Source organism: Poecile atricapillus, chromosome 1 (assembly GCF_030490865.1).
Source record: "Poecile atricapillus isolate bPoeAtr1 chromosome 1, bPoeAtr1.hap1, whole genome shotgun sequence".
Taxonomy (NCBI): domain Eukaryota; kingdom Metazoa; phylum Chordata; class Aves; order Passeriformes; family Paridae; genus Poecile; species Poecile atricapillus.
The window spans coordinates 173169779-173187716 of record NC_081249.1 but is presented as its reverse complement, the minus strand read 5'-3'; the positions used below and the strand labels follow the sequence as shown (position 1 = coordinate 173187716).

General features: G+C 42.0%; 1 protein-coding gene across 3 annotated transcripts in view; it reads right to left on the bottom strand.

Moving 5' to 3' along the window:
- Nucleotides 1–641: 641 nt before the first annotated feature.
- The window catches only part of CEP170B (centrosomal protein 170B), a 58168-nt gene continuing 40871 nt past the window's right edge, over nt 642–17938 (bottom strand). For 2 of the 3 annotated variants that reach the window (XM_058855570.1, XM_058855562.1), the window contains 8 exons: nt 15615–15759; nt 13236–13395; nt 9421–9459; nt 8735–8878; nt 7166–7254; nt 6518–6611; nt 5545–5596; nt 642–4836 (listed from right to left, as the gene is read on the bottom strand). In XM_058855570.1, coding sequence (XP_058711553.1) covers nt 4601–4836; nt 5545–5596; nt 6518–6611; nt 7166–7254; nt 8735–8878; nt 9421–9459; nt 13236–13395; nt 15615–15759 — 959 coding nt within the window. In that variant the 3' untranslated portion in view covers nt 642–4600. Of the gene's footprint in view, nt 4837–5544; nt 5597–6517; nt 6612–7165; nt 7255–8734; nt 8879–9420; nt 9460–13235; nt 13396–15614; nt 15865–17938 lie in introns of all 3 variants that reach the window. The other variant, XM_058855555.1, reaches the window with a different exon arrangement.

The window sequence follows — 17938 nt, the reverse complement described above, 5'->3', positions numbered from 1 at the left end:
GCAGTGCAGAGGAGAAGGAGGAATTAACATTATTTCTAAAGTGCCAGGAAGGATGCAAAGCTCAGACAGAATGCAGAATGGAAGGAGGACACTGGTTGAATGAAGGCAAACATCAAAAAGTATTTCACAGACACAAGGACTATATATATAGGTTTTTATATGTCTAGTATATATGTCTGTGAACACATAAACTATGTATATATAAACCTATATATACATCAAAACATTTTGATATCTTCATGGGTTTTTTTATATATATCTAAAAGGTGAGTGCAAAAAAATTAAGCCTAATAATGTATCTGCAATCACATACCTCCTGGGGAATGATCACTTCCAGGCTGGATTCAACCACCATGTTAATCGTGGCAATGAAACAAAACAGCACTAAAAATTAAATCAAGTATAACCAGACCATATTCAGATGTGTCACCCTGATGTGAAAGGGACTTTGGGACTTCAACCTTGTTTGGCGTGCCCAGCCATAGGTGTCAGCAGGACTGATGCAGTCATGCTGTGAGTCTTGAGTTGCTGACAATTCTGTCATTGCACTGCACTTAACACCAGTGAGAACAGGCATTTGAAACAATCCATCCACCAAACACACATCCTCCTCCAAATTAACGCACAAGATCCAGCATTACTGTCACATGATAAAAGAATGATTTATTAGAGCAACTTTATGATAAAATTATATAAAATAACAATTTGGTTTTTTAAAGACATCCACAATATCACCTTGAAACAAAATGTACAGATACTGCCTATAATCCAAACAAAAATAAATTACTGTTCAAAAAAAACCAAAACAACAAACCAAAAGTGGAAAGAAATCATGGCAGAAGAAACAAATCAAAATTATACACAGCATTTCAAGAAAGGGTGTGGAAAAGAGAGAGTCATTAATTGATTCAAGTTATACAAACGTGTTTCAGCTTTACTCTCAGACAGCTCAGCTTGCATTTGTGTTGCATGCAAATGGAATGATCCAGTGAACAGTTCAGAACAGCAGAATCAGCAGCATAACAACAGCAGAGAGTGAAATAGGCACAATTCAGCATGGGGCACATTGAAAGTGAACAGGTAGTTCTGTCTGGTCTTTGCAAAAGTTATACACATTTACCAACTTCAAAAATAGCTAGTGTGATCTGCAAAACAAGAAAAATCTAGTAGAATCTTGCACTTAAATACTTTACACTTTTTTATCTTTTTTTGTCTCCTTTTTTTGTCAGTAGGCTGTATGTAAACATTCCACTAATTGTACCTTTACTAAAACACTCAAAGATGATGCAGACGTTCTTTCCTCCTGGAGCATGACCACAACATGACACCACCACAGATCCAGCTGGGTCCTCGCTCCCAAAGCTCCTACACACCCTCACAGGAATTTACATTCACGCCATCAGAACAGATTAACAGGATTTTACATTTGAAAGCGTCGAACTGAAAAGTTTTCAAGTATAGTGGAAGAGCTGAGGGCTGGGATTTTGGAAAGTGCTCAGGGCATCAGGCACCCAAAGCATATGGAAAACCCAAAAGGACCCGAGCACTTGCTTCCCCAAGACTTGGGAAATCCCACCCTTTGTTACATTGCTTTAGTCAGACACAAAACACATGAAAGCAAGGTGGCATGGGAGTGACACACAGGGCAGCATCACCCCTGCCAAGCTCAAAGCAGGGCCCATCCACAGCTCATGGAAGCCAGCAGGAATCTCGTGCACTGATCCTGGGCCTCCCAAATACACCAGTACACATGGGTCAGGCTCACACTGGAGTCACACAGGCATGTTTCCATGGTTGCATACAGTTCTGCTTGTAAGAACCAACAATCAGCAAAGGAGTGGATAGCTCTTTGGCTTATCTGGAGCAGACAAGTGCAAACCACAGTACTTCAGAAGCAGTGAACACAAAAAAAAAAAAAATATGTTGCGTTTCATTGTTGACTAGCTAAACCTTTTCAAATGCAAAGATCCAAGAATGAGCATTGTGTCAGGACACAGAAGCATTTTACAGTTTGGCTGAGTCACAAATAAATCAAGCTGTGCATCCTCCCTGCCTTCACACACATTTCCAAATTATCAAGAGACACTGATTGTTGCATCCTCATTAGTCACTTGAAGAGGTACCATATTTTGCAGGTTGATTTAATTGATGCAAGGTGTCTGTGGGCTCGCTCTCTAGTTCAGAACAGAGCAACCAAGGGAGAAAATCCCTCCCTGATGTGTTCAAGAATCAAAGAAGAATCAAGCAATTTTCAAGTGAAAGTAAACAGAAGTCCCATCAAGGACACATTGGAGAGAAACAGAATCCACTTGCGCATAGCCATGAAGATGTGGAAATAACGAATAATCAGAGAAGTCAGACGTACATCTTAGTAATTCATTTGTCTCTACAGCAAAACTGAAACTAACAGCAACACCTTATCTGTGAAGGTCCTTCAACTCCTAGTGAGTTGGGGTAGCACCTGGTCAGTTCAAACCCGACTAAGAAGGGCTTGAAAAATTGTGTCTCATATGTCAGGAACGATACCACCACTTAGGATATTCACCAAGGACACAGTCAGGTATTTCAAGAAAAGACAGATCAGAATCAACGACTGAATTAACACATTCAGATAGTGCATATATTACAGGCAGAACAACATCAAGGGCAAATTCTTTTTATTCTGCATTCATCTATGTGAAATCCAGCAGATTTCTTCATGGAAGGGCATCTCCACACAAGCAGATGAGCTTATAGTCTACTGGAAATCTCTGAAGGATATCTGCACCTACTATTTACCAGCCAGCATCTTGCAGGCTCAAAAATAAACTAATGGCATGTTGACATACTCCCATTTTGGGACCGATCTTGTCTCTGCTGAAACTGATGGAAAGCTCTCACTGGCTTCACCAGGAAAGCAATCACCTTCTTCACTAGTAAGGTTAAACATTTTGTGAGCATCCCTATTTATTTAAATTATTTTAACAGCTTCCCACTGTTACAACATACTAGCAGAAAAGCTCAGGTAACTACTGAAGCTAACTAAGGAATCCACTACTCACCCCAAAATATAGAGTCAGCACACAAGAAGCAGTCAAGCTTGGGAAACCATTTTCACTGCTTAAACTACATACTGTATGAGGGCAAAGTGGAACTCATCTGCTCACCTTTCCCAGTAAATGTATTCTCCACAGCTAGAAAATAATTTCTTTACCTGATTACTATTTGTTGACCTGGAAGAATGAAAAAGGAATCGATAGAAGACAAAAAAAAAAAAAAACTGGGAGCAAAAACATCTGAAAGAGATCCCCTCAAAAGCAAAATTTACGCTCTTAAAGCAACAAAAATTGCTTAGTGTTTTGCAGTTTAACACAAAGACAGAATATAAACCCCAACTTTTGTTAAGTAAGAAATTGCTCAAACAACTGTACACAACCCTTAGTGTTTCTAGGATTAGAACAGACCAAAAATTAAATCCAGAGACAAAAATCCCAAATGTACCAAGTGCTTGACACTGATGAACAGTTTCTGAAGAACACCACAATGGTGGTCTTTGCAAGCACTTTTGCATTGAAAAAAAACTTTCATAACAGAACTAGCCATAAAGGTGGAGCTACATTGAAGCCATTATTTTTTCAGTGCTGTCAAGTGATTGCACTAGTTCACAGCAACTGTGTAATTAAGTTTATTCCATAAGCCATTGGAACAGATGGTTTTCTTTGCAATTGGGTAATTACAAACATCTTAGTCTTTGGCCCAGCCAAGAGCATTTGTAGCTCACTATGAAAAGACTGTATATTTAAATTAAAAAAGAAAAGCAGCTTAAAGACAGCATTTGTACCAAAATCATGAAAATTTGGCAAGCTAAATTGTAAAATCTAACTTTTTGTACCTACCCCAAACTTTGGGCCTGAAATGTCATCAAAAATAGTAGCTGATCAGTAGTCTTTACATTCATACCATTATTAATTTTTACACTTTCCCAAGAGAAAAAACAGAAGGGTTTATTCTGTCTTGTTTTGGTTTCTGGACTGAAAAACAGATGCACAACTTCAGTGTGGTTGCCTTTTTATGACTGCTGAAAGGAAATTTTACACAACTGCAGTAAGGGTTTCTCTTAGAAACCCATGATATTGCACAACCATTCTGTTGGATTTGCAAGTTGATTCTAACAGAGTTGTAATGCTTCACTTGTACACTTCAAAAAACTTCAATCAAATAAAACCCAAACAAATATAGTACCAAAAAGGTGTGGGGTATTTTTTCAAACTGAGCCTCATTACAACTGAATAGTTATAAACAGGCCAGTGCAAGAACACTTCAGCCTCAGCATACTGAATGGAAAATATGCAAAGCCTGTTTTCTTATGGCACACTGGAAGAATGAGTAATTTTGTAAAAATCAGTTTGCCTCTGTGCTGAGTATGTGCTGCTCCACAGTGCTAGTCTTGTTTAAAAGGCATACACAGACTTTCCATTCACCCTCACAGCATAGATTTTTCTTTTTTGTGCAACATGTTAGCAATCTAAACAACTGCTCCACACAAACTGTCCACAAACCACTCATACACAATACTAATGCGACAGTAGATTACAGTATAACAGCAATACAAAATATTGTATCAGATCACATATTTCTCTCCATCTGGAATGAAATTCGAATCTTGTAAGCTAGAAGACCCACAGTTCGATTTCTGAGTGTAGTTTCTCATCTGTGCTAGGGACAAAGTCTCCAGTGTGGACCCAGAATTGTTAGCAGTCCTGACTTTAGTGGCTGTAGATTGTTTAGCAGCAGAAGATGCTTTGTTGCTGGCAACTATATCCAAGTTTCCAGTAGGGTCAATGATAGCATTTATGACTGGGGAAAAAAACAAAAGAAAACCACATTAGCAGCAAATTTCCTTAACAGAAGTTTGCTGCCCTCATTTTGAAGGCAGTAGAACTGTAAGCAGTACTGTTGTTCATTTTAGTCAGGTTATTTTCCTCATTAGTACCTTCAGGTCTAAAGAGTTTTAACAAGCAAAATCTCTCCCAGACAGCAGAGATGTGGACTCTCAACTTTCTGGTTAAATTGGAAAAGACAAACTACAGCAGCCAAATGGCAAGCTTTTAGCTGGAGCCCAAAATGATGTCTGGATGTTTTTACATGCCTTTATTACACTTTTAGATGATTTAAGAGCTTGTATTTTCCTAATGCAGATATCTACGTGCAAAATGCAAGTCAAAAAAGCATAGCACAGCTTATTAGCTGGAAGAGCTGCTAAATATTATTTCATCAGAACACTCCTGTACCAGTTTATCTTATGTGAATATGCTAAATACCACAAACAAAGCATTTCCACAGCAACAGCTGCTACATTTTAATAGTCAAATTTTTTTCTAAAACCTGTCAGTATAAGATAAATCTACTGTTAATTCCCTATGCACTCATCAGAGAGCACTGTGGTAACAACCTGAACTTCTGCATCCTTTCCCAGCTTTCACTGATAAATCAGGCCAATATTACTTTATTTTGTGCAATTTTACTGGCATTTGAGAGACAACAGGAATATTTTAGATGACCAACCTTCAAGCTGTTTCTGAACTCGCCTGAGCTCCTTCAGGATGGAACTGATTTCCTAGAAACAAAAGCATCAGAATAGAAAATTAAGCAACAAAGTACTCAACTGACACAGGAATCTAATTTTACTGCTTCTGCCTTATCTGATCAAGAAGATGCAAAGTCAGGCCCAAGTTTTCTCATTTAACTGAAAAGTTGCATTGAGGTGCATTTGGTCAGTGCATGGGGAGCCTGCTCTTCATCCTGTCACCAAGTGCTACTGCACCACCCATTCATAGCCACTGTGGCTTTTAGACATGAAATGCTACACCTGGACAAAGCTCCTTTTAAATATGAAATACACAAAGATATTTGTAAACTCAGCTCCTAGACCAGACAAGTCACTTGTCCACATTTATACTGCTGCAGCACCAGGCTACACAGGTCTTGGCACAAGGTTGTTTAGCATTAATCATATTTGCTGGGTTCACTACTGTACTTAAATCCTTACTGACAATCCCCTTCAAGGACAATGGAAGGTCATGAGAGCACAATCACCACCTTGAGGCTGAATCACCTGAGTGAATTCACCCTGAGGTAGATTTTTACTACCCTAATATCAAACAGTTACAGGTAAACAAAACAAACTTTCATGACAAATACCTGTCTGCAACTGAAGCTGTGGCAACCACATGGTAGGTGACCCTTAAGTAAATGTTTAAATGAGGCCTAATGATCCTGAACTTCAACATCTGTTAAAAGACCCAGTCTTTGAAGATCAATTGCAAAGGAACTGGGAAAAAGTTCAGTGAAACAAAGCCACAGAAGGAACACACCTGGTCACACTTCAAAATGCAATGAAACCCAGGAGTTCAACACATGAAAATGGACCAGAAATTTCAGAAATGGATTTGAGAAGGGTAGAGATTACTGGTTTGGTTTCTTACAAAGCTTTCATGGACCTAAGTTTTTAGTATTTCACTTGTTTGCATAGACTTACTTTGTTTGACGTCTTCAGAATCGGCACTTCATTTTCTGAATTGATTTTGGCCTCCATCTCCTCCCAGGTCCTTTCTGAGTTTTGAAACAGAATCCTGTAACACAAAAAGTAGAGCAGATCTTAAAATTGCCATGAAAAAACTGCTTGTTTAAAAGGCTTAATTATCACAAGATGTGGCAACAAAAGAGATTAGTGGATTAGCAGCTGGACAAAGCTCCTTTCAGCTGATTTAGGAACAATCCAAAGTCCTTCCCTAGCTGATGTCTCTAGAGCAACAACAAACTTTGAAAAGATTTCACAAGCTTGGTAACCTGCATATTTACAGGGGCCTTGGTACAGAAAGGGAAAGAAGAGACAATCCACTAGTTTTCTGCTGTATCTCCTGCACTGGCAGAATTTCAAAGCTACGGCATCAACAGGCATTACAAATCCAGCATTAAAATTCCAAAGACCAAAGATATGAGGAAAAGTGATAGCAAATAATCATATTACCTCTGGTTCACTACACACACAATTTCCTACATCTACATTCCCTGCATCCTGATTACAAAACTTTCCAAGACAACAGTACAATATCTACCACAAGTAGCAAGTCAACAAACTCACCAGCAAGTCAGTATTTCAGGCTGGGGACAAGAAGTTACTTACTTCATTTTTTCAGCGAGGTTTTCCGTGTTTTCACGGATTGTATGTGATAACTGGGATACTGGGTTCAACATCAAATTGTCGAAGATTACCTAAAATATGGGGACAAATTGGAGAACTTTTAGCAAAAGCAGCATATTACAAAACAGGAACTTTTAGTACAGTAAACGATCTTCACTGAAACATCTTTGTTTGTGTGGATGATAGCTGAAGTTCAAGGGAGATTAAGATGATGTGCAGCTTTATTGCAGCACTTTGGCAAAAAGGCCAATACTAACTTGTTCAGATTTTTCTAGAGACAGAGACACAGCTGTTTGCAGTAACATAAGCATTTAAGCATTTCTGAAAGAACAGCACTTAGGACTTTCCACACCTCACAAAAAAAAACCCCAAGAAGTCAAATCACAATGCAAGAAGCATAAGAAGCAGTCTCACTGAAACTACCTAATGTGACACATGAGTTCAAACCACCTTCACAGCCAGGTATCCCAGCATGTTACATTCTGCTTTATTAAAAGTAAAACAAAACACTATCAAACCCTAGATATTCAAGTGCTGTGGCTTAGCAGAGCCTGCAGGCTTCTGCCAGGAAAGCCCACATCAAGCTGGGGTGGCCTCTGAAGCTGGACCTTTTTTCCAGCCTTGGCACTTCTCTACAGGAGAGGAAAGGATTGCTTCAAAGCAGTCACAGGACAGGATCAGTACCAGTGGCTCAGCCCACAGTCCCCTGTGTGAGTCACACTCCACCTCCAGAGTGGCTGTGCTGGAGCCAGCTCTCCCCTCCTGCCTGCACTGCCTCCCTGAAGCCTCTGCCCCAGCTCTTCCTTCCCACCACAGCTGGCAGGCAGAAGGCAAGCAGGAGTGACAGCCAGTGCTGGACCAGCAGCTTTCTCCTCCTCCTCCTGGCACCATCGCCCCACTACACCCCTCATCCCAACACCATCCCCAGCCTCAAGTGCAGGCCAGGCATTCTCAGCCTTCAGCATCACCCCAGTGATTTGCAGGTTACCCTGCTCTCTCAGCCCAGAAGAATGGCATCAAATTGCAAACACTGGAGGGAGCGATGCTCACAGACTGCAGGGCACAGCAAGCCAGCTGTGCCACAGCACCAAGCCCAGTCACACACACCCCTCCTAAGGTCCAGATCCTGCCACTGCTGCTCCATCAGCAGCTCTAACCAGGATGCCAGCTGCAGAACAGTAAGGTGCCATTAAACTATCAGTGCTTCAGATTCCCAAGTTGACATGTTTGAGTTCTTCTCTAAGATAGCAGTGAAATAGCCTAAAGAAGGCTCTGACATTCAATGTGTCCTCCCAAAAACAAGTGACCAAGCCTCAGGTTTTACTGGCATTTTACACAAGAGACGAAATTTCCAGTCACTACTGGCAAGAGGGGTGGTTCTGTTCCTCTTTTTTCCTTTTAAACACTGTTTCTTTACCCACACATCAGGGCTGTTGAGAAGCGTGGGGGTTTTTTTCTGGAGTAGCCTCCTTTGGCAGCTTATAAAGAACAAGCATACATACAGCAGCTCAGAGCAATGTCATATATAAAGTAAAGAAAAAGGTGACCTGCCTCCTCACGGTTTCTTGTCCTTGTTTTTCTTGAGGGATCCTCTTCTCTGTTATCATTCATGTTTTGGTCAAAATCCTTCAGTTCCACTGATCCCGGAGGCACTTTCTGGTAGTTCAGACTTGCTTCTGGAATGTGCTGCACCAACTTGGAAATAATGAGTCATTAAAAATTAGTAGGGAAACTAAGCTCACAGGCATTCACTGCAGATATTGCAGATTTTCAGGCAAGCCCGAGAGGAACACTGATTCATTTAAGTCTTGTTCAGACAGGTATGGGCTCATAAGCAAATTACTAGACCCCAATCCTGCAAGTGCCTACCCGCTGGAGTCATACCACAAAACTCTGTGGGGCTATGCTTCTTTAAAATTTTGAGTCTTGAGCATGTATGGAAAAGTATATCTTTGTATTTTTTGCATTTAGGTAAGACTCTGTTTTCCCATATCTTACGTCTTAATATATCAATGCAACATTAAAGACGCACTCAAATTAATCAGAAACCATTTAGTAACACATGAAGGAGATGAAAAAGCAATACAAAACCACTAAAAATGCAACTAATTAACAGGAAGAACAGAAATGACAAGACAATTACTCCTGTTGTGTTTACTGACAAAAACTTTAAAAGAAGGGGAAGAAAATAACAGTGACAAGACAGAGATACAAAAATAATGGGATGATAAGTGCACCTGAGATGGATATGCCAGCCGAAAAGATCTACGAGCAATCTGTGTTAAAACAGAAACAAAGAGATCAATGCTAGTGAATGACTGTGACAGCAAGTATCAAAGAGAACACGGGGTTTGGGGTTATTTGGGGTTGACATTCCCAAAAGCGCATTCCTGAGGACCAGCACTCAGTGCCCACCCCCGCATCATGCACTGAAGCCCATGGAGATCCTGGTCACCAGCCAGTTCTGCTGAGGTGGCCTTGGGCAGCTCTCCAGTTACTCCAAACCAGACTGTGCTAAGTGAAATCCAGAGCCCTCTGGGAAAGGGCTGAACATCCAGCCCAAGAGGCTCTTTGGTTGGCAAAGCACACAGCTCCTTGTGAGGAAACCATGTGCCATCTGAAGTCCACGCTCCCCACACTATGCAGCAGCACTTGGGTTATACATAGGCAGCAGGAGAGAGATACTATGGTGCAGGGCCACAACAGCCAAAATGTTTGGCTAATAAGCTTCCTTTCATCAATTGCAGAAACAGTAAGTTAGGCTGCTTGCAGCAGTGAAAGTGTCAGAAGGGAATGAGATGTTCCTACAGTGAGCAGGTCTCCGCACAACCAGCTGAAAACAAGGTAAGAACAGCACCTGCTCCACCATCACGAGATTTTTGTACATGACCTGTTCTGTTCTCACATCTTCTATTCCATCACACCTGTAAGCATTTCCTCTTCTGTACCAACATTCACACTGAGTATGTTACACAACAACTTAACAAACTTAATCAGGCTCTTTAGTTTTCGTTACATCCTTATCAACTTTCCTTAAAAAGACCTGCCAAAAGAATTTTATGCAGGGCTAAAATTCTCAGAAGTAGCCAGTGATTTTGGATGACCCAACCTGACTGTGTTTGCAGCAGCTGAGGATTAAGTTTGATGGATGAGCTCTGCAGAAAGCTAGGTCCTGCAAAACCTACAAACCCACAAAGCAAGGCATCCCAAACAACCCAAGGCTTTGGAAACCAGGAATCATGAAAGTTTCACCCTTGCTGAACTCTTTCTTTTGTTCTGTTTGATTTTTTTTTTTTAAATTTGCTTAATTTGTAGCAGTACTCAGCCCTGTATGCCAAGAATCTATCTTATCATAAACTATACAGCTGAGGCTAGAAAAACAAAACCACCCCAAACATGCACTGGGGAAATGGAAAGCCTCCCTGGCAAACATCCAAGGCAGCACTGAACCTGAAAGGACAGAGCATGTAGATTAGGGTTTAAATCGAAGGCTCCACCTTAACTTGTAAGAGGATATTCCTCATTTAAACTTTAACCAAGCTTCTTAATAAAAGTAATTTAAAAAGCAATTCATTTGAGGTTGAGAAATGCTGTGCCATACACTGGTCCCAAACAATGCTTCTGGTACAGCATTGAACACTCGAGAATGATTCCAGTATCAGTACTTATTTTTCCTGCATTTTCCCCCCACTTTTTTGGAATAGATATAAATATTTAGTATTAGAATGCAGAATGGCATACAACACTGCATAAGCCAGAGCAGCATAAGAGACAGGCACACAGAGAAAACTTTTCTTATTCACATAATCTCTTTTATCAGATGTTTCAATATATTACTATTATAACCATGGTAGCTATTTCTCATCACTATGTCCTTTCCTAGAATATTTAATAGAAAGTTGTTTGATAAGCACTCATAAAATTCACAGTGCTTAGCATCATTTACACTGATTTTCAGGCATTTTCCAGAAGCTTCTTTGCATCAAACCAAAGTCATTAATTCAGCACAGTTTCAACAACCCTCTGACTGTGGGAAGCAGGTGTGGCAGTGCAGTGGTGCTGAATCTGATCCACTACCAAAGATGAGGTGTCTGTTCATTGAACTCACATCAGTTTATATTGCTGGCATTCATAACAAGCCCCCCAAGCTGAACTGTTTAGGATCCCACTCCACATCTCAGCACTGCCAGCAGAAAGCCCTGCTCATGGAAACTGTTCCTGGCTATTGTGATAATGTAAGGCAGCAATGCTGATGCACTGTGGCATTTTGGGTGTAACTCAAGTGGCCTGCCAGATGCTGGCCCTGCTGAAATCATGCTGATACCCACTCCTGTTCAGAGGAAGCCTCATTAGAAGCCTTTAGAGTGTTTTCAGCCACTACCTGAACACACCAAAGCTTATTGCTCCTGATCTGTCCTCACAGGCTACCATCAGTGCTTTGTCCTTCACACTACTGTAAGATCTCAAAAACTGCTCTAGCAGTGGGCACTGCCAGGAGTATTCCCAACAGTGTGACAGTTCTGAATTTGCTCTCCTGACTATTGTGAGGGACTGACTGGCATGTCCCACACAGCAGCACTACAAAGCCATAGAAACCCTCACCCAGGTCCGAGCAATCCTGGGTTTGTGATTCTGCCATTCAGCATCATGCTCTGGAGCCTGGCATTTTGCAGAGAGCAGAAACACTATATTGCAGGTGTCTTCCTCTAGCAGCTGGGAACATCCCTCTGTATGAGCTGACTTATGGTTGAACCCTTCAGTGGCACTCCAAAAAAACAGCAGGGACACTGCTCCTCCTCCCCTACTTTTCTGCAAGCAAGTGGGAGCTGAGTAAAATGTTTCGCTTGCAAGTCAGAAGTGCAGTCACCTTTATTGCTTGGAAAGAAAAATACAAAAGGCAGCTTGATAGGCGTGGCACTTGCAAGGAAACAAAGCAATAAACCATTTTATCTCAGAGCTGGCAGTTATTGTGAAACATTTATGCACTTTGGCTCCAATAAACCCCTCCCTGAGCAGGCTGCAGCTGACCTTGGTTTAGCACAACCACAGCCACACTGGTCTGATCTTCTGGGTAGCTCCCTAAACTTCTGCTTTGCACCTCTAGTGCTGATCACAGCAAGGTCACGGGGCCTCCAAGGACTCTCTTGGCAGAGTAACAAGTTTGGTCTCAGCTTTGAACCCTGCCCCTGGTCTGCAATTCTCACAACAGTCAAAGACAACAGGGGGCAGGGGAACCACCTGAGCAGCAGAGAGCTGTGTATGTTTTAAGCGCTGGTGGTACACAGGAGGCAATTTGGATTTAAACAGTAGCAAAGGCAACTTTGCTTTAGCAGCTGAAGCCTCCTGGTGACCTTGCAACCAAATTTGAGCTGAGTTGGTCCCTGCGCTGCAGCACTGGTGAACCAAAAGAAGAAATTGCCTCCCTCCTTCCCAGCCTAGTGCAGACCAAACTATGCTATACAGTCTGGGAGGAAGCAACAGCTTCACTGAAGGGCTGGGAACTGCACTTCCCAAGCTACCTGCCTGACTCCCTGCCCATCTCCAAGGATCCTTGCCCCCTCTCCATCAATACTCAGACAGAGGGAAGGGATTCAAGCAACACCTGCACAGCATTTCAACAGTCCTGGCAGAAAGGACACAGCAGAGGGACAAAACACACAGCTGACACAGAGTGCAGCCAGCGTACACGGTCAGTGCCTTGTGTGAAACAAAGAGGAAGGCTCTGGCTCCCTGGCACAGCAGCACAACACATCCCCTCCATCCTGTTCCTCAGATGCAAATTTCAGGGGCCAGTGTCCAAATAGAAGCCTTGAGAAGCTTAGGAAATTATATGATTCCCATACCTTGCAAGGCTGGCTGTGGCACAGAGGCCAAAATAAAGAGCACCCTAAACAGGCTGCAGTTGGTCTTTCTGGTTCTGCTTTTTAGGAGGACAAGGAATGAAAGTTTTTCAATGCTGCAGCAATTGGGGATGCTGCCCTGGTCTTCCACCCCAACCATGTCCCATGTACTTAACTAGCACAGAGAGGCAGAGCTTTCTGTGACTCCTTACCTCTTCCCTCGCGGATATGGTGGAAGCTGGAGTGTTGGGCACAGAGCTGAAGGAGGTGCTCGGTCCCGTCCCTGAGGAACTCTGTGAGTCCCCATCTCCAGCAACATCGTGAATCTCTCGGGCAAGGATGGCCACATCCTTCACCAAGGTTTGGCTGAGCCTAAAGCACAAGCAATGAAGCACAACCATTAGGACACAGAATACAACATGCCTCATATTAATAAAATATAAAAAGAGAAGCCACAAAACGTTTGTGGGAACTGTATCCTCTGCAGAGGCTAGGGCAAGTGGGGTTTTTTGGGGTGCCTTGGCAGGGTGCTGAGGAACATTCTGGCTGAATACAAAATAAATTCCCTTCCTTCCTGAATCCAGCTTCAAAGTGGAGAATTGATATAAAGCAAATTCTAGTGACTACACACTGCCAGAAAGTATTGGAGACAATCCATAAAGAAATTTTACGTTATTGCTCCCCCACCCATCCACTCTACTTCTTTCTCTTGTTTGTTATTTTTTTCAATACAATACAGCTAATTTCTCTTCTTGGGTCCTCTTTGTTTTCCATTAAAAAGTACATGAAGGAGAAAATTTTTTATTTTTTTTTACTTAAAGAAAAAAACCTTAATTTCTCTTTTCTTTTCCTTGTGGTCTGTAGACTGAAAATCACAATATGCCTCCACATTCTCCAGAAGAGCTGAGGGATTATGAGGATAAGTATGGCATACCTTAGAGAGATCTGGTTTTCAGAAACCAGATCTTGAAACTTCAAGCCCCTTGACAGGTGTCCAGTTAACACTTGGTGTTGGCAGCACCTTGCTCTATCTGCTCTACAGCTCAAAAACAGCTCCTAAGTCTGGATTGTTGGTAGTACAGCTTTAAAAAAAACCCATTTAGACCAGAAGTAGCTGTTGTGGTAATTTTAAAGGAAAACTTCCAAGAGAAAAAATAATCTTACAGGTAGTCAGCTTCATCTGAAACAACTGTCCTCTTTTAATGAAAAAAAACAAAACAACCAACCAAAAAAATCCCCAAAATACCCCACCCAACAACAACAAAAACAACATTATTATGGAATATTCCAAGCTGGAAGGGATCCACAAGGAAAACAAGCAATGCGATAAAACTGTCAGTTCATCAAAACATTTCCTTGGAAAGAAAAGGCATAGTTGAACTAATAAAATGCAAATTGAGCTGCCTGCATAAGGTAACCCCTCTCTGTGCTGGTTTGGACAGAGCTGTCACCAAACACTTCCATTATGTGATTCAGTACTCTAAACAAGTGGCATTTTCCCTTTTAACTCTCCCTGACTCCTCTAAACCCCTCCCAGTTAATTCGGGAGCAGCCAGGGAAATCAGAACTGCAATTACCAGGCAGAGCCTGGGACAGAGCCCTGCACGGTGCAGCGCCAGACGAGTCTGACGCAACCCTTTATTTATAGCTGCTGAGCGCCGGAGCGCTCCCCGGTGCTGGGAATGCTGCTGGGAGGGAAGCCGGCATCTCACACACGCACGCTTCGTGCAGCACAGGTAGAGCAGCCTGATTTGAAGGCTGACACACTTTTAGCAGCTTGACAGCAACTTTCAGGCAAGAAAAGCTCTTTTGAGGTGAGCGCGGAGCGGCGAGGGCGATGTGGCCAAAAGCAGACACAAGGCAGCGTCCTCAGGCAAAAGTATTTCAAGTATGGCCAGTACAATGGAAGACCAGTATTTCTGGAAAGTTGGCATAACACAGTTGCATACTAGAGATGACAAACTTCAAATGCCACTGTTTAAAAAAAGAATCTATTTGCTTTATTGCTGAGGTCCTCCAGGCAACCATCAGACCACCAGTACACAGCAGTACCGTATCCAGGGACATCAAGCTAAGCAACGATTCATTTATATACAAGGTCTAGACAAGTTCAGATTTGGTTGTGCCAAGCAAATTGGTTTCTGCCCTGAAGTGATTTTTTTACTGCTCCTTCACCAGCTTCAGGCAAAGCAGCTTCAACAGTTTACATATTCAGTCTTTGCTAACCCATTTGACTTCCTCTGCAGAGAATTAGGAGAGTTCACACCAACCATGCCACACACATACTGTGACTTTCAGCAGAGAGCAGATCTGCAGGTATAAAGTTAGACTTCCCACAGCTTGAACAAGAACCATATCAAGAGACAATGCCCTGCACCTTGGCCTTTTGCAGATACAAGGTACAACCAGCACATCCAGGCTGTAAAGGTTCATGAAAACCATCCAAGTCAACATTCAATAAAGGAGATGTGGGCACACAAACAATGGGAGAGAGCCTCTCCTTCTATCCCACCACTTGGGTTTGATTTAAACACCAAGGATAAAACAACCCATTTTCAACACAGGGGTTAACAGATAAAGCCCCACCTCACCTGGCTATTTCTGCTATCTCTGCTGTCTGTGCCATGAAGTTGTAGGGATCAGGGTTGTCATCAAAATCTTCATCATCATCCGTTTCTCTGCCATTGAGCTTCTGCTTGCCCAGCCCAGAGCCACGTATCCGCGGTGTTTGTGTGGCTGTTGAAGTATGGGAGCGTTTGTGTTTAGGGGAGCTGTGATTTGAGCCATATTCCTCCTCCGAAGTAGAAGTGTAATCTGAACCCTGTGGTCTCCGCCTTGATGCTTATAAAAAATGAATTGGTTTCAGACCGAGGACAGTAGTCAAGAGTAACTACAAAAGGCTGAAAGGTAACACAAAACTAGCCCAAGAGCACAAGGAAAAGAGAGTTTCTGTGCACATCTTAAGTTAAACCACCACATTCTCTGAGCTTATTATTTCAAAGCTGAGCCCCTCTATGGATCCCGTTCACTGTACAAATTTGGAGTGGGAAATTCCAATGGAAAATCATAATGACTGTGTTAATGCCTCCACTGTAGTAAAGTATTACCACAGACTTGGCTTTCCATGCACAGAAGCTCTGTGTATAAGTAGCACACATTTCACACTCCTCATAGTCCCACAGAAGTCCTTTTCTAAAGAGAGCCCAATTTTCAAGCCTGCAGATACCTTTCTAATTAGTTTCAAGTACAAGCAGAAGGAGGGGCTTTGGAGTAGACTGCGGTGCTTGGTGTTATTTGCAAGAGTCCACACCCTGTGTTCACCTCCTGCCTCGCAATTCACCATTAATGACACTCTACAAGAAAGTGCTCACAGTCAGGACTGGCTCCAAGCCCTGGAGCCAAGTGGAAGCTGCCCACTTTTCCCAACTTGTTCTGCAGATCTGTAGACACCCAGATCTTCCTTGCATGGGAAATGTCAAGGTGTCCTTATTTGAAAACTGGGCTCCAAATGTTTGCTGCCTCACTATACTCTCTACAGGTACTGCTTCATTCCCTTCTGTCCATCCCTGGAGAATGAAGGCCCACCACACACAGAACCAGACGAGTTATTTAGAATTATAACACTGAAAAATTTCACTGTGTTACCAAGACAATCCTAACACTGAAACACTACACGTGAATTAAGCCAGCATCATACATCATACAAACCAAACCAACTAATTTGGCATGTAAGATGCAGGCAGAAAACTATAGGTAATTACTGCATAGTGAAAGAAGTATTCCTAGACATTGTTATCTCATCCATAGCTATAACAATGCCTTGGCTTAGGATTTATATGTGTATAATAAAACTAGATTTGCTCATATTCAATTCATAGAGTTGTATCTCTTTTTTTTTTTAAATGCAGCTTTAGAATCAAGAGGTCACCCTGTCACTGAACAACAATTTTAAAATGATGCGACTCTTTTTCTATCTCTGTACGCCAAGGGAAATCAGAATCATCTCCCTCAGTATCATTCAAATTATCATGAGTAAACAAATTGTGGGAGGAGCATGGGAGACAGGCCTTTAGATTTCAGAACTGGTAACTTGGATTATTCTGATGTTATCTGTGACTTTTCACATAAAGCTACTTCAGATAGCCCAATAATATACTGGCATTTCCTGTCTCACAGGCAGACAGTTTATGCTGTTCCTCCACTAGCGAGATTAACTTTCTCCCACTGGGAGTGTTGGGACCTCCTGTGGTTAGCTAAACGCTAAGAACTCCTGGAATATTTTAGCCACATCCTTATCCCCTAGGCTTGACACTCAAAGCTTTCAAGGATTGCTGTATCATGCCAAAAAAAGTCTTGATGGCACAGTGCAATAGTCCAGTTTAACAATATGTCACTCTTGCTGCAGGAAGGGAGTTCTAGCTGCTGATTTACTATGTCTATAACAGCATTAGTACAGGAGCATGCATCACAACAAGCACAATGAAGCTTGAAATACACCAGCATGTACTTAGAGAGCTTGCGCAAGGTTCACAATCCTATCATGGAATTAGGAGGTTAGTATTTTAAGAGCAACTAATTCAGAGGAAGGATTAGCATCATCTGCTGCAACTATGGACAAGGAAAGGTGTTAGAATGCTGCTACAGGGCTGTGGAAATCAAAAACCAATTCATTTGAATAAAGAACTGGCCAACACTTATCATTTTTCTCCGAATGATCTGAAGCTGTGGTCCAAAGGCAGAGGGAGTGCAAAGCGCACCTCCTGTTCGGAAAACTCTGACCACATCATCTTGCTTTAAATTTGTTATTGTTTAACAAGAAGTTAATAGTAGCATCATCTCAAAAAAAGGCAAGAGAAGAGACTGTACATACTCTTTTAGCTTAATCACATTCTGATTTACATGCATATACAAGTGT